General features: G+C 35.7%; 2 protein-coding genes across 3 annotated transcripts in view; one reads left to right on the top strand and one right to left on the bottom strand.

Moving 5' to 3' along the window:
• Window positions 1-3,876, top strand: part of LOC123679011 — a 293,836-nt gene extending 289,960 nt beyond the window's left edge. For both annotated transcript variants that reach the window (XM_045616321.1, XM_045616322.1), the window contains one exon: window positions 871-3,876. In XM_045616321.1, the coding sequence (XP_045472277.1) occupies window positions 871-2,116 (1,246 nt within the window). In that variant the 3' untranslated portion in view covers window positions 2,117-3,876. The remainder of the gene's footprint in view (window positions 1-870) is intronic.
• A 228-nt stretch (window positions 3,877-4,104) lies between these two features.
• Window positions 4,105-22,137, bottom strand: LOC123679008 (cytochrome P450 6k1-like). Its single transcript, XM_045616317.1, has 6 exons — window positions 21,838-22,137; window positions 13,974-14,228; window positions 11,443-11,815; window positions 5,048-5,275; window positions 4,743-4,994; window positions 4,105-4,321 (listed from the first exon to the last, which is right to left on the bottom strand). Exons 1-6 carry the CDS (start codon window positions 22,093-22,095, stop codon window positions 4,158-4,160), a joined length of 1,530 nt encoding a protein of 509 aa, XP_045472273.1. The 5' UTR covers window positions 22,096-22,137; the 3' UTR covers window positions 4,105-4,157.
• Window positions 22,138-22,366: the final 229 nt, after the last annotated feature.

Here is a 22,366-nt window from a genome sequence, read left to right as displayed (position 1 = left end):
GCGAGTTCCCATTTTGAACAGAACTTGTACTGTTGTATGAAAATGGGTGCTAAACACTTTCGACTTTAAGTTCATTGACAATCATAATTATTCTTTTCATTGATTGAGTGAATAAAGAGTGATCTCCAAACATCATGTTCCTAATATCTCGAAAAAGAATTGATAGAATAGATTTATACTGTTGTTCGATATTAGGGAGGAAAATATCTTTTAAATGAGGTATCACTTGTCATATTATGCTATTCAGAAATTTAGGTTTTGCGGCCAAATCTCCGAGGTATGGGATGTATTTAGGGTGAATTTCATCGCAAATGATGTTCCCCCTCGAATATGTAGTTGATGTGTCCGAGCGTTTTTATATAATTCGGTTCTGCCGACCTACAGTGCTACTGTTTCGTTTTCAATGGCCCATTCTTTATATTTGAAATATATGCACCCTTGAATTATTATGATTTAAGTAATGAAATTATTCTACTGATGATACTTAAGAACAATTAGTTCTGTAAATCTTGGTTCTATGTCGACATTATAATTGGTTCGAGAATTCCCAGTATTGTTTTTGCGAATTCACTCAACCTTTCTATCGCAAATTCCATATAGGGACTAACAGAAAGCTCCTTCAGTTGTCTTGATTAGTAATACAGTAGCGATATTTGTACCTTTTCTTGATATGACATAACGAGCTTCTTGACTGTATGCATTTACAAAAAAAAGGGCATATATAATGATAATTGAGAGCTTCTAGCATTTTTAAACTCAATCAATATTTATATCAACAGAGTCTTTGTCAAATGAACTTGGAGAAGTGAACAAACACCGACATTTTTCATATGGAACCTACTGCTGGACTGATTATCATTTCATTCTCAGGTACCAAGCGGAATCGAACAAAGAAGAAGACGACGAGCACGACGACTACGGTTTCAACAAGAGACCCAGCGTCCGCGGAATAAAACCAAGATTCGGCACCACGACTCAGATCATCCAAGAAATCCAGAATCAAATGCAACCACCAGAAGCAGCAGCTCGAATTTCCTGGCCTTATTACTCAGAGAGTGGATTATCCAACGTGGACAATCCAAAGGCCAAAAACCCGAACCAGAATTTGCCGCAACAGTACCCGGCAGTTGCGCCCGAAGAGTTCAAGGCTAGAGGTTATCCGCCACCATATAGACCGACGAGTTTGACTGAGGAGAATATGTACCAATCGGGACAGTATTGCAGGCAAGTCTACAGAACTAATGGAAACCCGAACAGCTATCCAACAGTGATGAAAGTCGGTGCAAGGTGCAACGAAACGTATCAGAGTCTTCCTCGTCAAAAGAGCAGCGGAAGACCATTGTCACCTCCGCCATCAGAGGTGTCAAGAACATACCATCAGACCATGGTATATATACCTTACAATCACATCGAAGGCTGCCAGACTGGGGTCTCTTCAAATGTCTACTACCAACATAGTGACTACGCAAGAGTTTCTAATCAAAACCAGATAAACAAAAGATATATTGAACCTGTATACCAGCAAAGATTCCACATGCACGTTGAGGATCATCACTACCATTACAATACGAGCGTGATGACACAGAATGCTCCCAAGCAACTGATTAGAATACCGTATCCTCAACAGCCACACTCTGTCAACGCCAGAAGTGAATCTCCACTGCAGTTCACTACAGCAGCGAGAGGAACGCAGACTCCTGTACCCAATTGTAACTACTACTCCAACCCGAGGTACAGACCAGTCAGCGGTACAGTATGGCAAGGAGACTCGAATTACGTAAGCAAGATGAACAGACATAGCTTTCCTATGGGTACCAGATACAGCACGTCAGATACATCGACCGATACTGACAGCGGGCAAGGGATTCCAACTGTACAGAATGGTTACAGACAGTCGATCGAAATATCATTCCCTCCTTCCAAGGACGCCCTCGGAAGCTCACCGACTAAGCCGAAATTCACAGAGAGAGGCGTCCCAGAGGGCGCTGCTAGCGTTTCGCCTCCAGATACCATCAAAATGGGTAAGAGTAATAGCAGTACGATGACGTCTCCGACTTCACCTCAGGGAGTATCAATACAATCCCAAAAACCCATGTTCTACGCTATGAACGTCTGACCGAATGAATAGGGCCACATCAAAATTTCATGGCGTTTGAAGATCGAGGAGGTTTTTGAGAATGTTTGACTTACTCTCTCTTTTGAAGAATTACCTAGAGTGTGGTAGTTGACCATATAGGATAAGAAACGTTCTGATATTCTCATATTTCAATTTTCAAAATATAAAAAGGAATTCCCTCATCATCATATTCCATGAGATAGAAAAAACTAGATTTTTTTTCTCTTTTATCAAAAAAGACTGGTAGTCCTTTAAGCATCACAAGAGAATATTATGAAATTGGTCGCAAGAACGATTCGAATCTTATTTGGTAATTTCATCCTTCATTGTTGAATCATTTTTGGATACTAAAGTACATAAAATTTTCTAAAAATATTTATGTGAAAGATATTCGTAGGTTATAATTGTAACACTTCCTCAATTATGGATACACTACGAAATGTTTTCAGAAACATTAAATGTTTCTAGTTTGAATGAGCCATGTAAAAACTATAAAGTAAATAAAAAATATGAATATGTTAATGATGTAGGTTATAATAACCAACAGGCAGAACAATTATAGATTAGGTTGAAAGTATTCAATAAAACTGGAAAAAACTTCCACATATCAGAACCTCATAAAAAAACTTCAAAAATGTCTTTAAACCTTTACATTCAACATCAGTCGAATTAGATTTTATGAAAAACTCGAACTCTATTGTTGAATTATACAGGACTGTCCACATGGAAAGAGGAAATGAGAATAAGGAAAATTCAGATATAGGTCTCCCAGTATACTGAACCTTATCTCCAAATTATTATCTCTTCAGACTCACTGTATGATCTATTTTATTTTTTTGGAAATACTTTGAAAGGGAAAAATTCGCATATTGTTGAAACATTGTTATAATTCTAAATGGAACTGAAGATGAAGAGGCATCGTGATAACCCAAAAACCCCAATTTTTCCAGTTTTAATGAAAAACAGACGAAGCTCTCCAATGAGAGGGATCATTAGCGGACAGTACATGTTTTTAATCGTTAAAATAATGTAGTCATTGTTGCCAAAATATGAGATTCCAATATTACCAAAGTATTAACTAGCTAGATAAGTGTTGACCAAAAAAGAATCAAATTAATATTTTCAAGTTATGAATCTGATAGTATTGTTTGTATATTGTGTTGCTGTATATGGTATTTCATATTGTGATTCGAATGTCCTCGAGACAAATGTAGCTTTAAAATATTAATTAGAATCGAGTTGGTAGGGATATGACCCAATGGATTATTCCATGTTCGGTGCATTCAACAAATTGGGTCCTTACTGTTTTCAATTATTTTCGTTCTGTGATTTGCTACATATGAAATCCCAATTTTCGATTTTATTCTTGGACATTATTGTTATCACAACCAGATAGTTGTTAGGTTCACTGATAATTATATATCTGCCTGTGCCAATTCGATTTAGATAGTTGTAACAAAAATATGATATTTATTTATTTGAATGAGATAGATCGGTCTAATATTATTTTTGTGTAGATAAAGTTTGTAAAAAGTATATATTCAATATTGATGTTGCTCAGATCCTAATTGTAACTTACTGGAAATGAAGATTTGGAATTGGTTTTGTATTATATTGTACTTAAATTATTTTGTTAATGTTTTTACAATTTATTATTTGGTAATATTTTGTACCGATTAGAGAATTCATTGGAAATACATAGGCAGTGAGAATATTTCCAAAACTGTACTATTAATAAATATTAAACTGATTGTATAATACTACATTTTTCAGTCAAAAAAATCCTTCAAATTCAAATGGTAGAAAACGCTTCAACAAAGGATAAAACCAATATAAAAGATTTCCGGTCAGAATTTGAATGTAATACGTTATGGTAAGTTAATAAGCCGTTTAACTTTTTCGTCTTTCGAAGACAAGGATCGCAAATATACCTAAATAGGTATCTACTATGTACCTACTTAATCAGTAATAGCAATTAACACAGAATATTCTCAGATAAGTATGAATTTAATTGTTATCTTATTTTAAAACATAATATAGTTCATCTTGGTGTCACATTCAGCATGAGTGAACCTTCTGGTCTTATGGTGTATGAGTAAGGATGTAACTTCAGCTGTTTCCCAGAGTCTTTATATGGACTGATGCTAAATTTTCTGAACATGTGTATTGCTCCTACGGCAATCATAAAATATCCCAATCTCTTTCCTGCAAGAAATTATAACGGTTTTTAAAAAAATATATATAAAGTCTTGAGCAAGGACTTCTGAGCCATTGGAATAGCTGTGAATTGAAAAAAAAAATTTTCCTTTTTACATAATTCTGCTGAAATTCAACATATGCATCGTAGTCCCTATTTTACATAGGTGTATAACTTGTTCGAATGTGAAAATTAGGGAGGATTGGACGATTCGCTAATCGGTATTTCAGGTCATAGAGTAGGTATCAGGTTGGTATCAATTGGGGGTTCAGTGATAGAGACATGACATAATTTAATCTACTCTAAAAGCAGGGATTTTTTTTCGGACCTTGTGGAAAAGTGATTCTTTGCGACTTAAAATGCTCAGGATAAAGGGTTGAAAGCGCACACTTGTAGAAAAAATTATTTTAATTGGTATATTTGATTTACCAATGCAGTTTCTTGGTCCTTCTCCAAATGGTATGTATGTAAGAGGATGTCTCTCAGCTTGGTTCTCTTTCGAAAACCTTTCTGGGTCAAATACTTCAGGATTTGGATAATATTTCGGATCTCTGTGCATTCCTTGTATTGAAACATACACCCTTGTTCCTTTTTTTATTTGTAGATTGATTTTTTCGATTCTGTAATCTTCCACTGCCTTTCTCATGAGAAATTGGAGAGTTGGGTATTTTCTAAGTGTTTCTAAAAAAACTCAAATTTTATTGGTCATATCTGATTGATCCCGAATTACTGACCTGATATAACCATGTTCAAATATTTCATCTCTAATATGGCTTCATAAGTTATTTCACCTCCGCTGGCAGCAAGTGCATCATCTATATCTTTCTGTAGTTTATGCTGAATATTTTTGTTCAAAGAACATTCGTAAAAAAGCATTATTAGAGTGGAAGAAGCTGTTTCGCTTCCAGTAAAAAGGTAAGTATAGGCTTGAGCTACGACCTCGTCCATTGTCAAACAGATATCTGGAAATATTACATTTCGTTGTCAATCACACAAATCTTTTTGTATTATTTTTTTTTTTCAATGAATAAATTTTGGAGTTGATTCTGGACTGATCATGAATAGACTCACGCCTGAACAACGCTTGCAAATAGTGCAATTTCATTTCGAAAATAATGTTTCTATGCGGAATACGTATCGCGCACTACGTCCATTTTATCGTCGACAAAATCGTCCATCAGAGCAGTTGAATGGCTACGTCAACGAACAAAACTGCCGCATTTGGAGTGAAGCTAATCCTCAAGTGTATGTCGAAACACCGTTACATCCAGAAAAACTGACTGTTTGGTGCGCTTTATGGTCTGGTGGAATCATTGGTCCGTACTTCTTCAAAAACGATGATGGCCAGAACGATACAGTCAATGGTAATCGGTGTAGAGCCATGATTACTAACTTTTTCATTCCTGAATTGAACAACTATGATATCCAGGAGCTGTGGTTCCAACAAGACGGTGCAACATGTCACACAGCTCGTGCCACAATCGATTTATTGAAAGACACGTTTGGTGACCGCCTAATTTCACGTTTTGGACCTGTGAATTGGCCTCCAAGATCTTGTGATTTAACACCGCTAGACTACTTTCTGTGGGGCTATGTAAAGTCATTGGTCTATGCGGATAAGCCACAAACCCTCGATCATTTGGAAGACAACATTCGCCGTGTTATTGCCGATATACGGCAATAAATGTTGAAAAAAGTCATTGAAAATTGGACGTCCAGATTGGACTACATCCGAGCCAGCCGTGGCTGTCATATACTCATATTTCATATTCAAAATGTAATGCCACAAGACTATCTTGCGGATAAATTAAATTCATGTCAATCGAATAATCCATTGTTGTTTAATTGCAATTTAAAGTCCTATAGCTCTAAAAAAAAACACCCTTTGTATATACAGGTGTCCCAGAATTCGACGCCAAGCCTGAATCTGTTAACAGGTTAAGTCATAATAGACATCAGAAAAATATGAGTCGTATATTTTCAAATTATATTGCATACATATCCTGTGATAATTTTAGAACTCCTGTTATTACAAATCTTCACATTTTTTCCAACTTCAATTTTTCCTTTATCATCCTGAATAGTGCTTTTGTAACCTGTAACGTTTAATTCTAAGCCAACAGCTCCAGCTTGGAAGATAATGTCACTTTATGGCGAATCAAGTATTTAATAGTTATTTATGCAACAAGTGCAAAAAGAGAATGTTTATTGCATTCGACGTGAAATTGTCCGACGAGGCCGTTAGGCCGAGTTGGACAACACGTCGAGTGCAATAAACAATTTTTGCACGAGTTGCATACAACATTTTTTCTACGTTCATGCAAAAAGCAAAAAATGATTTATTGAGGTGTGGCAGTAGGTGTAGGAAAATGAAAAGCGCAACTTGAATACTTTATTATTAATATCGATTTGCATTGAAACAGGAACTAATTTGTTACGAACAATTTAACTCAAACTTTATTTTACCCTCAATGTTGAAAGTGAATGAACAATTGATGCAATTTTCAATATGAATATTTCGTAGTGAAGTACTTTTTAAATCCACTGCTTGATTTGTTACTGCTGTAAACGTACTAGTACTTGGTAACTGTACATCGTTATTTCCTTCAGGCTGAAATATTTGTTTGTCATTATGACAGCACGTTGAAGTAGAATGACAGATGAGTGCAATAAAACTTTATTGCACTAGTGCAATTAAGAACTTCTTTTTCCACTAAATATAGTTCAATAAAGTTTTGCTTTTTGCATGAATGTAGAAAAAATCAATATTTTACCCAACTGACTATACTGAAAAAAGTGTTCTAAGTATTTCGCGAGTGTCATTCGCTAAACTTTTTAATTCAGATTTCAAAGTCAGCGCATTCAGAAAGTAGTCTAAAATAATATAACACTTACTGCATTATGTCTTATATTAGGCAAAAAAGGTTTTTCTTGTAGAAAATCAGTTTTATGGTAAAATTTACTATATTCACAAAAGATGTTCAAACTCCCCTCCTTCTCAAAAAAAATCAGGATATTAGACGGGTGAATCTTTATCAGTAAGAGAATTCTAACTGAAAGGTCATAGTGCAGTAGCCAGCCATCTTGTTGAAACCTCATTCTCTGAAAATACTTAGTGGTATGTCTTTTAATAAATAAGGTTAAGGGTTTTGTAAAAACTCTGAATAAATTCCGGCATTGAGACATTTGGTAACTCAGAAGTTCCTATGACCTATCACCTAATGAACCTTCTTATAACAACCTCTTTGAGTTTTTATCACTCAAATTAGATTTTATTCAGGAGAATCATCCCACAGCAGAAATCATGATCGTGGGGGACTTCAATATACATAACGCAGCCTGGCTCAAATTCTCGAACAGATGGTGCAGGTCGCCAAACTGAGGCCTTTGCCATCACACATGCCCTCACCACCAATCCTGATCCGTATAGAATAGAAGTCTGTGCCACACTTGGAAACTCTGACCACACCCTCATCTCCACAACCTGCTCTTTTAATCTACCATCGAACATCACATTACCGCCCTGTCTCATGTGGCATTACAACTCGGCCGACTGGGAAGGTCTTCGTATGTTCTTCTCAGCGTTTCCATGGAAGAGAGTTTGTTTCTCCTCAGAAGATCCAACACGATGTGCCGAGACAATATCTGAAATCATCATGTTGGGAATGCAAACTTACATACCGAACACAGCAAGGCGAACATCTTCCGGTAAGACCTGGTTCAGCAGAAACTGCTCTAGAGCTGTGGCTTCCAGACAGGCACCGTTCCATCGATGGCAAAAAGATCCGGGCTCTGAGACTAGAGCAGTATATGTCGAGGCTAGAAACATATGCAATGAGACAATCAAATCGTCTAAAGATGCTCACAATGCCACAATAAGATCAAAACTTATTGAATGTCCTAACGGATCCCGTTCATTTTGGTCTTTCGCCAAAGCTGTTGAAAAAAATTTCACTTCCAGCTCGTTTCCTCCTCTAACCAAGGAGGATGGAACACTAGCTACGAATGTCCAGGAAAAAGCCAACATTTTTGCCCATTTGTTTGCCGGAAGTTCCACTCTGGATCCATCGGAAAAACAACTCCCAAACATTACTCCTATTGACGGTCATATGCCCGAGATCACATTTTGCCAACGTTCTGTCGGGGGGATTTTGTTGGGTCTCAACACCAACAAAGCCTGTGGATCCGACGGAATCCCACCGATTGTTCTCAAGAAATGTGCCCCTGAATTAACACATGTTCTCTGGAAGTTGTTCAACCATTCTTACAAATTGGGGATATTCCCGTCCAACTGGAGAGTTGCAAGAGTACAACCGGTCCCCAAAAAAGGCAAAAAGACCCTACCTAGCAATTACAGACCTATCGCACTGCTGTCTGATATTTCAAAAGTCATGGAAAAAGCTATCAACATCGAGCTCATGGAATATCTGGAGCACTCAGGAATTATCAACGATAGGCAATATGGTTTCCGTCATCAAAGATCAACTGGTGACCTGCTCGCTCACGTCTCACATTTATGGCAGCTATCTATTGCAAAATATGGTGAAACCTTAGCCGTGGCACTAGATATCTCCAAGGCATTCGATCGAGTCTGGCACCAGGGACTCCTCGCCAAACTTTCATCTTATGGCTTGCCTCCTCAACTTTGTTCTCTGCTAGCTAGTTTTCTCTCGGGCAGTTCTCTTCATGTGGTTGTCGATGGAGTTTCATCTGACTCTATAATCATAAATGCTGGTGTTCCGCAGGGATCAATTTCAGCACCAACACTATTTCTACTTCACATCAATGATCTGTTGGGAGCTACTTCATGTCCAGTACACAGTTTTGCGGATGATAGTACCCTCCATACCACCTTCTCTTCCAGGGCTCCAATACCAGCCCGCCAAATCAGTAACGAACGAGGAAAAAATGTTAATAACATAAATATGGACTTGGCAATAATTCTTGAATGGGGATTCAATAACTTGGTGGATTTCAATGCAGACAAAACACAAGCATGTCTTTTCTCTAGAAAGGCCGATCTCAGTATGCCCAACATAAGGAGTAACTGTGCCTTTGAAGTCATCCATCTCGATGCTTGGTATTACTATCAGCAATAACCTTTCTTGGGAAGATCACGTGAGATCAATTGCCAAAAGTGCATCCCAACAACTTGGTTTTCTGTTTCGTGCTAGGAGCTATTTCACTTCCAGTCAGCTACTTATGATTTATAAGGCGCAGATCCGACCTGTCCTGGAATACTGTTCCCATGTTTGGGGTGCGGCACCTAAGCATGTTCTGAAACTGCTGGATTCTGTCCAAAAGAGGGCAATTCGTCTCGTCGGTGATGCCTCGCTTACAAACTCGCTCACCACTTTGGAACACCGTAGAAAAGTAAGCGAAGCTTTTCTGAACTATCAGAAATCGTTCCTCCTTTGGCAGTTTCTTCGAGGTTAACCCGTCAAGTTCAGTCTTCACAGCCCTTTTTGGTCGCGTTGGAGACCTGCAGAACATCTCTCTTCAAAGACTCGTTCATCCAATGAACAGCAAGGCTCTGGAACACATTGCCTAGGGAGGTGTTCCCCGAGGCATATAACCTTCATAAATTCAAAAAGAACACAAATTCCTACCTTCTTTTCCTTGGTTCTCACGATGTTCTCTGAACATTACAGGATATCTCCTTTCGTGGGAACCAGAACATAAAAAAAAACTCTTCCGTTCAAAATTCCAGTCCACATGTTCACTTTAAAACGATATTGAGGCCTGTTTTGTCTCATTTTAGGCGATGCGCCTAAAATGAGACAAAACAGGCCTCAATATCGTTTTAAAGGGGAGCCTCAGAGAAAAGAAAAGATAGAGGCTATCTTTTCTTTTCTCTGAGGCTCCCGTACACTTCTATGGATTACTAAACACTAAGCCCTTTCGAAATGTTTTAACACATGACACATTTTTTTTGCAGTGTTAGACTTGAAGCATCAAACATCCTTTCTAAAATTCGAAATTGCACTTTATATTCAATACTTTCTACGTTTAGGATTCCACAAATTACAAAAAATTTTTTTTATTTTCTGCAAAAATAACTTGTCAATTCGGATATCCATTCCTTAAAAATTGAATATTCAGTTATTATATGGCAAGAGCATAGACAATTTTAGATTATACACCGATTCACGAGACTTAATTCACGAAATATCATGAGATCGCAGCTCGAGTGATTTTTCGCGAATTACGTCAAGTGAAGAGGATCATGAGTGAAGAGGAAGCACTATTCAGGGTAACATAGGAAAAATAAAATTGGAAAAGAGTAAAGATTTGTTTCAATAGGAATTCAAAAATGACCACAGGGTCTGCATTTGTCAAAGAAAAAAAAAATGCAAATTGATTTGAAAAATACAGGACTTTTTTTGACTAATTTGACTTGGCTTACTACCAGAATCAGACCTGACGTCGAGTTCTGGGGACGTATGGGAAAACACGACAACACTTCAGTTAAAATAGAGGATCTTAAACTGAATGAGCACTGGGTTGGGTTTTAAATGTCCCATGCAGATATTAGTTTATCTTGTCACGATGAAAAATTTTAAAAATTGAAGACACGAAAATTACAATTTGCATGTCAGGTGAAAAATAACACTGGGTATTATTCATTATCATTATTTTTCTTTGCGTAATTCAACGCAATCATAAAAAAAGTTTTAATTGGAAAAATAGTTATGGGCTATTTCTGATCACAATCTTTGTCACGATATTCAAAACACCTTGTGACGAGTTTTCCAAAATTCAGGTGATGCACAATATTCCCACATTTTTCTACTTCGAAATTGTGAAAATTATTTCGACAATCAGAATTAAATACTCGATCATATCAGAAACGAAAAACGAGGAAAACATCCCAATTTTTTAGATTTCTCCACTTGAACCTGGGGCACCCGCTTGGTTTTTAATAGATTATAGATTTACCTAGTCATATAATATTTTATTACAATATGTGAGAATTATAATCCCTCACGTGAGTATTCGTTCGAAATTATTCAATAAAGTCATCATGTTCACGTTTGGGCAGCTAGTTGGACGCACTCAACTATCTTCTTCAATAAGATCAACCTAACACCAACAAGCGAACAAAATACATTGAAACTAATATTCATACCTGATGTTACTTTCTCTCCATTATCTCCGTCCACTTTTCCGAATTTCTTCAACTGAATAAGAAGCTGCATCATGTCTTTTCCTACATTTCCTGTTTTTTGCCTGAAATCGATAATTTTTTCCACCATATTGTATACAAAAGCTAGAGCGTATTTGTTAACCGTCTCAATCTTGAAAAAACTAAAAACATCTATAAGGTTCGGTGCAATGACTTGGAGAGCAGCCTTGATGGAGTTTTTCCTATTGAATGTGGATAGCAAACATGTTGACATTCTCAAAAAGTCATCATCTTTATCTTTGAAGCTTTTTACTTCGAGACCGAATAAGGACGAACCAATGATGTCGGCTGAAAATCTCCTGCACAAATCGTCAACCTGCAATGTTTGATTATGAAACGTCTTTCACCAGTCAAAATCATTAAACACAATATGAATTTTTGCGACACACCGTTAAAATGAAAAAAAGATTGTACGCCAATATCTAGATTTTGCGGATCTTTTGGGAGAAAATTTAGATGTTTGGACGCCAAATGTTGCATCAACACGTAGCGGTTGCCCCAAATTCGTTATTTAGTGAGGGGATCTCACAATTCCTTTAAAAAAAATGGATGGAACATTTTCGTGCACGATTTTTGAGAGAATTATTTTGGTGAAAACCGCAACCTTATAAATTCGACTGTGTTCAAGCTGTGCGAGAAAATTTCAAAAAGGCGTGAAATGACAAGTTCTCATAACTTCTTTATTAATGGTGCTATGAGCATAAAAAAAAACCCTACAGGCACTTTTTTAGTATAATGCATTGGCGCTATGATTGATTTTTTATTGCCACTAAATACAAACTTGTGTTTTTTAAATGTCAACCATAACAATTTCTTGAAAAAATAAAATCGCTCTTAAAAATATATGACATGATATATACATTTCTTATCAAACAATGAAAATCATCAAAAGTTTCAGTTCCATACGGCAAATTAACCAATTGCCTATCTAAAATAATCTGTGAACTTCAAATTAATATATTCGGTGGTCACCAAGATCTCCAGATTTGACATCATTAGATTTTTTTCCTTGGTCACATTCAAAGGACAACATTCATCTGTTTGAAAACGGACAAAAAAAACAAAATTTGTATTATAACTTAAAAACTAATGGTAATGAAAAAGTATATTTTAAAACAAGTTACAGAATAGGCTCCTATTCCAACACGAATGCGAAATTCGAAGAATCCGAACTCGGTTTTTTCGGTTAGATTTTGTGAAATATTGAAGTAATTCAATGAAAACTTCAGATTATATATCCTAGTGACTTTTGTATTGTATATTGACAGTTGGTGTAACTGTTACGAAAATTGACATATCACGGAATTTGAACATGAACGTACGTTTCGAATTTTGAAATTATTTATAATGATGCATTAAATTCGTGAATTATGTCTGACGAAATCGATTTAACACCACCAGAATAAAAAGAAATTGTGAATAATGTTTCAAATCATTTCACTATATCCAAATTATATTAAATTGATAATTATTAACGTTTGATGAAATTTGATAGGTTTGGAAGTCCGTATAAACAACCACAAAACGAACAATATAACTGAAAATGATGCTGTAATTTGTTCATTACAGCACTGTTTTTAGAATTGTAATGAACTCCTTACGATACTGAAATAGAGAAAATAAATTATTACACCAGTAGATTCTACTAAAATAAGTGCTTGTTTTATGTTTCTTGTTCATGTTAAAAGCAGAAATAATAAAGAAGTTATGAAAACTTTTCATTTCTCGCCATTTTCAAATTTCATCTCATAGCTTGAAAACAGTTGATTTCATGAGGTTGCGGTTTTCCCCAAAATAAATCTCTCAAAAATCGAGCCCGAAAATGTGGCATTCATTTTTTTTTAGCTCAGAGGGGTATTGAGATCCCCTCACTAGACAATGAATTTGGTACACCAGAGACAACGTTAAATGTTACTTGTGGCTTTCAATCAAATAGAATCTGTTTTCATCTATCGGTCATCAAATGATAGGGTACTCAATAGTAAAATGATTAGCTTCAAAGAGAACTAAGCTATTGTATATAACTGTTTTCCTCATAAAATGAGTCGGAGTGAAGATATTACCAAAAAAATGAATTTGGGCGCCTTTTTCCAAGATGGCGGGCGAGCGGCGAAATTTATAAGTTTGCAAAGTTGGAATTCGGAAAGAGCACATCGATATCTATAAAATCACTTATTTTCAAAACGTTTGGAAAACTTCCAGGTAACCCCATTATTCACACCAAATGACTGGACTATAAGCGTATGACTAAAGTTTTGGCTCATGGAAAGCGTCTGACGCTTGTGAAATAGCCCATTGTTTCTGTCAATTTTTTACCTGGGTATCTTCCCAAGTATCACTGAGCGAACTCCACAAAGTCATAGGTATTACAAATTACTTGGGACACTACTCAGAGACTAGGTTTCATTCTTTTGAAAATAAGTTAACTTACGGTTCTGGGACTCGGATTATAAGTTATACAAAGAAATACTCACATCCACCGATTCAGCTTCAGCAGCTTTATCGAGAAATATTTCCATCTCACTACCCGATTTCAAAAGATTGGAGAACATCATTTTCAGTTTTCCGATTGTAAAACAAGTTGACATTTTGGCTCTTAATGGTTTCCATTTATATCCTGGAAGTTTCCATAATTGACCTGTTAGAACATCATTTTTATCCATGAAAATACCTCTATCCATGAAACTGTTAAAATCCTTTACCAAAATATCCTTTATTATATCTGGATCCTGAAAGGTTTGTCTTCATTATTTTCAAACATATCTGTATAACTTCCTTGACCGTTTCTCAATTAGAAACATTGAGGAATTCTTTCACTGTTTTTTTTTATTTTCTTTATCAGAACAAATCGCAAAAATCATTTAGTAAATAAGAACGTCGGTTTTTTTCAAATTTTTTACTGGAAAAATCTTATTCAATTCTATCTTTCCGTTCGGTAATTCGTAAACACGATACCTATACAGGGTGGCCATTTGAAAACGAAACAGACGAGATTACAGACGAAATAAAGTTTTTCGATAGAAATGCTCGGACAGGTCGATTTCTGTTTCGAGGGGGACAACTTAAGATGTAGGTTACGGACGCATAGCGCTTCAACCCTTGCTACTACAACCCTCACCCCCAAATTTTGAATAGGGAAGATGGGGTGAGTGATACCTCATTTGAAAGGTATTTTTATACTGATGTCAGCACAGTAATTGTTTTTTCATTTTATGCATTAGTTCTCGGAATATTCTTAACTAAGTATTTGAAAATGAAGTGGTGTTTTCATGGCACTTGTAGTGTTTTGTGAAAAATCGACATTTTGAGCTTCAAAACAACCATGACTGTGGCTTCCTTCCTAACTAACTAACTCATGAATATATCGAGAACTAATGCATAAAATGAAAAAACAATTACTGTGCTGAAATCAGTACAAAAATACCTTCAAATTGGAGTATCACTCACCCCATCTTCCCTATTCAAAAATTGGGGGTGGGGGTTGTAGCAGCAAGGGTTGAAGCGCTATGCGTCCGTAACCTACATCTTAAGTTGTCCCCCTCGAAACAGAAATCGACCTGTCCGAGCATTTCTATCGAAAAGCTTTATTTCGTCTGTAATCTCGTCTGTTTCGTTTTCAAATGGCCAGCCTGTATATCGAACGCTAAGACCCAGGGCGGATTCGGTTCTTGAATGCGGATCTTAAACCATAGAAGGTATTGGAAAATAAATAGGTACCCAATATTTACGTGATAACGTTGAGATTTGTACATGAAAAATAGCAATTTCAAGCCTCTTGGAAGATTCGAATCAACCGGAAATAAAATTCATGAAGAATCCCAAGAAACGACCAGAAAAGCCTGCAGCTTTTAATACTCCTTAATCGCATGCGTCAATTGAGCTCTTGGGACCATAGACACGAAAACAGAACCAATCCTTATTTTCAGATTTTGAATTTGGTATAATCGAAATGGGGAGACTATCATTCTCAATGATGCGCTTGAAATTAAGCACTTTTTGTACTGATTTCAAGATTTTGTCAAATGTCATAATTCAAATGACTATTTCCCTCGTCTTAATTTCCACCTATCACTCAATATTGAATTGCAAATGGTTTCTGGATGGAAAAACTGTATGACAGCACCTGTCAGTAGTTTTTTCGAGTTAACCTGCGGCAGAACTTGACAGCTGTGGTCACCAATGTAGAGTAATATTTTTTAACAAAAAACATTCATGCTGACGACTCGGATTTTTGTTGCCAAAAACACTCATGCTTCTTGTTGAGATATTACTTAGCAACGTGTATTTTTCGATTTTTTTTTCGGGGAAATTATGTGGCCTTATGATATGTATTACTAACCAAAATTTCACCAGGAAAATATCGGAATTTTTATCGGAATGCATTATATTCAGGGTGTTTCAAAAAAAGGTGACCCCATCTCTAAGATAGCAAAAAAACTGGAAAATATCTGTATTCAAGATGAAGGACTATGAAGAAAAAAATTTCCACACATTCCTTCACAATTTTTCCGGAACTACCGCTCACATTCTAATGAAATTTTATACGAAAATGTTTTGGAAGCTGATACATCCGATGATGTACATGTTTTTATATTGGACTTTCAGACAAGGTTCTAGTTACACCGTTACACGGTTCATACCAAGTAGAATGTAACTTTTTTAAGTGACTTAAGAGTCCGTTCACACGGCGCAAATTCAGGCGTTTTCTTAACTAATTCGGTCTTGATTTTCTCAGGAACGGTAAACGCTATCGAGATGATTCAAAACAATATTGGAAGGTCTTTATCCCTTGTGTGTTCGTTAGGTAATAATTTCACTTTAAGTTGCAAATTAATTGTTTTATTGACATAGAAAGTACCATTTTCATAACAATTTTGAATAATTTATTGTCGCTTCAGTTGACCTAAATTCGAAAATCTAATACAACATGGTCATAGCCTATTTCTTCTTCTTTCTAATGGTACCAATTAGAAATATATTACATCATAGTTACGCAAAATTCTATGTGACGTTGTAAATCTGTTTCAAGTGCCAGAATTGTGAACTAAAAAGCGTTGCTCCTCCCTGAGGGGCGTGGCTTGTAGCTATCAGGACCGTCTTTTAGGAAATATATTCTTGAAAACCTGAATTATTTGTCACGAACAAAAAAAATATTTTGTCGCTTATACCTGCTTGTTACTATTGCAGCATTGATTATTTTTAGAGCCATACGACCGATTTTCATGTAACTTTCTCGAATGAAAAAATGGATTCCTCATGGAAAGTTTTGGATTGGATCCAAAAGTCAATTAATTACTACGGACCGAAGGTTTCGTAAGTTTGTTATTATGAAGGAAAGCGATTCGGATGTAATGATGGCTGGCAAATTACCTTGTTTTTACCATATTTCATATAATACAAAATTTGGGAAGTTCAGAAGCTCTCTTAGATTCGGTATTGTGCTTGAGGATAATACTTTGGAAGTAAACAAGAAGTGATTTCGTGTGAATTCATTTGAGTTATTTCACGATTTTATTGCCACATCAGATAAACATCAGTTGTAAATAAAGGTTATTCGGTACTCTTTTGTGTACCGCATTATTTCATTGCTGGACAATTTGACAGTTTCTAGGTAGGTTCAGCATTGCATAGGTACCTGAAAGAAGGCAATTTCGGAGTAAAGATTTAAAATGGTCTATTTTTGTACCGACACGTATATTTCTACTTACTCAATGATTTTATGTAGAAATGAAGAATATTAACTATACCTGACATTAAAATAACGCATTTTCAAACTGAAATTTCGAGAATGGTATTTTCAATTTGGGGTTGAGGTATTACTAGAAGTTTTCATATCTATTTGGCCTGTGCTCTTATAATTTTGTTTATGTGTATTGAATCGAACCTTTTTTGCTGGGAAATATCTTTGGATGAATTCCGAATTGTTTATATCCTGCAATTGATAGATTCTCTGAAAGAACTTTCTAATCACTCCGTTTTTTTTTTTAATGAAATTTATCTAATATGCGTTTTGTGAAGGAAATAAAAATTGGGTTTCAGTCGAAATTAGTTTTCATACGTGATATGTGTAGAATTTCGAAAACAATATGTACTTGTCCAGAACATCCAGAAATACTTGATGTAAGCACATCCGCCCTCAGTAGTGTCATGAATCCTGGTGATGGTTATGCACAGCTGAAGAAAATAGGAATGATATGAATATCCCTTGTTTTTCATTTTCACTGTAAGAAAGAAAGAAGAAGAAAGAAAGTTTATTCAGAAGTAGGTAACAGAAAATCATTCAAAATTTTTTACAATGATCATAACTATAATAATTTCAAAATAAAAGACTATACAATGAAGTATGTAATGCCTGGGAACAGATAGCGTTGGAGTCTATGGAAGAAGCCGCAGCAGAAGAAGTGAAATAAGCGATCGAATGTGGATGTATCGACATAAATGGTACACCTTCAATAACGGTATTTTGCGATGATAGTTGGGCTAAACGATCTTATGGAAACTGGGGAAATTATAATTCACTCTCCGGAGTTCCTCCAATTGTTGGGATGCAAACTGGAAAAATTTTATACTTAGGTGTGAAAAAAGTATTGCATAATTACGAGAACTCTCGACGTAGTGTTCTAGGGCTGTTGAAGAATGTGATCAGCAAAAATATTTCACGATGCAGAACGGCTATATTAAAATCTGTACAATTCAGAAAAGGAAAAAACGCAAGATAAAATCAATTTTTTGAAGATGGATATTATTGATAGCGTCACTCATATATTTGGTGAACATAAGAATTGTGCCACATTAGGCTACAATTGTGAGAAAAAAGTAGCTGATTATGACAACTATATGCAAGATTTGTGACAGTTCGATATACAGGAGAAAATTATGCAGGCGGTGAGATATTTAGCACTACATGCCAGAAGTCTCATAGAAAATGTAACAACGAACATTGTGGAACAATTCAATGCTATGATCAAAGAGTAAGAGGTAAAAGATTACGCTTTGAGAAGATGCTACCAAAGTCCTTGTTAGGCAATAGTTGTTGCAAAGAATAAAAAAAACCGCTATACACACAAAGATATGATAGGTCGTAGTCCAGGACAAACGGTGAAGAGAATGGAACGAAGTAGTGTCTTCAAAAAGAAAAAGAAGAAGGGGCAGGAAGCTACAGTTCTCTGCCGGGCCAGATAATAATTATTGAGAAAATTGTGAAAACCCAGACATGGATGAGGAAATATTCCAATTATATAGGGCTGAATTCTTGAGGGGTTTAATCAAAACAGAAGAAGCTCATAAAGAAATTGAGCTGAAAACACGGCTTCAAACTGATTCCGTTGATTAACATCAGCAGAGGAGGAAATTGTTGACGGCTTCAATATTTGAAAAAATATGTAAAATGCCCCCTATGTCAAGTTATTGCTCAACAGTTGAAAGCATTTTATATAAACATTTTTCTGCAAAAGCTATAGATTGGGGAAAAATAATGCAGATCGAGCGAAGCGTCTATTAGAGAATGAATTGTGCTCGAAGATCACAAACAGTGGCCTTTTTATTAATAAAAAAGGTCTAGGTCCTTCTCCAGATGGCATTTTTGAAAAAAGTTATCATTCAATTAAAATCAAATGCCCTTTTTCAGCAAGAAATAATATGATAAAGGACGTTATTGAAAGGAAACAAATCACTTATTTGGAAAAAATGATGATCAGGAATATCGATTGAAACAAAGTCAGAATTATTATTTTCAAGTTCAGGGACAATTAAAATTGCTGAAAGAGAAAAATGCTTTTGTCGTGTGAACTTTGAAGGACACTTTATTCATCGAAGTCAACATCGATGAAGAGTTTTTCGAAGAAAAATTTCATTAAAACTGTGTTTTAGCTGTAATAATTGACCTAAGACATAGATGCTTAAAAATAAGGATCCTCAATACAAACTAGATCTTCAGGATAAGAAAAATTGAAGAAAACAGAAGGCAATTAGAAATATATCATTATGAATCAAGCTGATTTTTTTTAATTATAACAAAGTACTATTCCTTAAAACTGTAGATATTTATGCAATGAGTTCATCAAAATTCTCAATGAAACTTTTTTATTTCGGATTAGATATTTCAAAATTCATTCCATTTAATTCATAAGGGTTTTTAACAATTCAAAAGATGAGGATAATGGTATATCAAAGCGTATTTGGATTCGCAATTCGACATCAAGTAATTATGGAAAGTAGAGTCTTTTTCAAAACCTAAAAAACAGTTCGTGTTTCTCAAGTCTGTTCTTATTATAAAGAAACCGTCTTTACAACCATAATCATAGGTGACCATTTGACAATAATTCAATTTCATCAAAATGTCGAAAATGCGGCTGCATATTGCGACACGCACTAGTAGAACTCGAGAAAGAAACGAGATCATCCCAATGCGTTACAAATTCATTCAATCTGGGCTGAGGGCCTAATACGGTCTCTATATTTTTACTACGATAGTCGACGCCCACCCGCTCTTGCCCCTTCACGTTGCGACCCCTCTGCTTCCCAAGCAGTGTGGTGTAAACAGACTCATTCAATTTTACACCAAAAAGATACTCTTGGTACAAACTCGATACAATGTACCGTTTTCGGAATACTTACTTTGCTATGAAAATTATGGATAATAACCGATGCTGGTATAAAGCGATGATAAATTTATCAATTGAACAAGAAATCACAAAAAGACAATTGAAATAACGACTGAAACATAATGAAAAAACAATTAGAGAAAGTGTTCAAAATGTAAATAAAATGTGTTTTCACGAATACACAAGTTTATTCCTTTTTTATAAAAAAACCATTAATCTTATGAAAGGTTGTGGATCAACCATGAGGTTATTAAAGTGATGTTAAATTCTGTCTTCTGATTCTTGACGTGAATTTATCTCTGTAGCATAGACTATTAGCTATTATTTCCCTCAAGATACGGCCAAATTCTGTAGTTCTAAACATTAAAATCGCATGACCGAGGAGGCCAATGAATCGGAGCTTTGCTGCACTTCTACCAATCCATCAATTCGGATTCCATGTATCGGTTTTATCGATGAGGTTTCATTTTCGCAAAAAATTCCTTATTTATATAGTGAATTAATAATAATCAAAAACTTTATTATTACTTTTTTGGCGACTCTTTCTCAAGCCAAATATTGTAGGTGCACCCTCTCTCTAGGGATTACGGTATTTCGTCCCGAGATCGCTAGTAGACTCCTCAGTTAGGCGATCCAGAGATCTCTGCCTAAGACACCCTCGTGATCCATCGTGGAGAGATGACTCTGCTGCAACGCCCTTTAGGTTGAATACGGATGGCTTTATGAAATTTTTTTAATAAGCAAAGTTCAATTATTTTGGTTTTCTCTCTATCCTAGAGACAGGGTCACTTTTTGTTGAAACACCCTATATATAACGTTCTGTGTTATCCAAGGACGCAATCCTAACTTCGACATAGTGCTCTCTTTATTATTTGTAAAAGTTGGTTTCCCTCATTTTTCTCTTCTTTTGGGGATAAATTATATACAGGCCAGGTGATATAAGAAAAAAGGTACCTCTGTAAAAACCAAATGAAATAATGTTGAATTTAAATTCACAGAAATATGTGGATATTCTTTTCTTTTAGATACTATAAATTAAATTTCATCAAGCAAGGTAAAAGAATATTGGACATGCCCTCAGGAGAAGTGCTAACCGTAAACACGTGTTTCAGGCTTTCGGCCTCATCAGTACGGTGAAAAAGTGTTAGATGAGCAACACTTGAAGGAAAACAACAAACAAACGGAGTCCACAATAGAAAACCAACCGTCCATTTGTGGTTTCCGCAGGTGATGTTGGTTGTTGCCCGAAAACCCATTGAGTCTTCCTGCGGAAACCACAAATGGACAAATGGACCACAAGTGGACTCCGTTTGTTAAATTTTTTTTCAAGTGTTGCTCATTTAACACTTTTTCACCGTACTGATGAGGGCCGAAAGCCCAAAACAAGTGTGTACGGTTAACACTTCTCCTGAGGGCATGTCCAATATTCTTTTTCCTTGCTTTTTAATTTGACCCTCGATAACCTTTTCACATAAATTTTATCAAATTGTGAAGCATACTAAAATCCAACGCACCGAAGTTTACCTTCCAAAACTATCTCAACAATAACTTTTCAGTTTTCCATAGAATTAAACTGATAATTTGGATGCGAACTGGGGAGATAGGTATTAGCTTTTGGAAGATAAGTGGTACCAATTTTGGTTCTCTATTTTCATTTGCTGGAGACTTACTAACTTGAGTTTTTCAGGATCAAAATAGAACATTCAAAAAAAAAATTAGGTATTCTTCAGCTTACCCTCACTAACAGAAATGGTTCGTTAATCGCGTACAAGCCTACTGCTTCAGCATCTACCTCATTATACCATTCTGCAAGCATGTGACCAACACCAATATCTCTCTTAATTAACGTCCAAAAATTGCCTAATGGAAACACTGCCGATTGAACAACTTTGATCCCTCGTTCTTGCCAATATTGATATGTTTTCTTGAAATGAATGTATATTCTCAAAAAAATGAGAAAAGCCATAGCTAACAGAACATTTGTAACGAACATTTTTCAGACAAAATTTGACCATCGACTGAGTCATCATGTCTAAAAGGTAAGGTAATAATTTTCCTTGATAAAATATCCATTAAGTATTTTATTTGTGTTATCTTAATGATGAAGTATGGTGTAGTGACACAATTCATTATATTCATGTCAAAAATAGATAACAGCAATTTTGGATACGTTTAGGTGAACTTTTTAATTGGAATTTAAAAGTTATGGACGCCTTGAAGAGAATATCCGAAAAATGAGGAATGCTTTTTTTCGAGGTGCCTAC

This window comes from Harmonia axyridis, chromosome 4 (genome assembly GCF_914767665.1).
Source record: "Harmonia axyridis chromosome 4, icHarAxyr1.1, whole genome shotgun sequence".
Classification (NCBI taxonomy): domain Eukaryota; kingdom Metazoa; phylum Arthropoda; class Insecta; order Coleoptera; family Coccinellidae; genus Harmonia; species Harmonia axyridis.
This window is presented reverse-complemented; position numbering and strand designations above follow the sequence as displayed.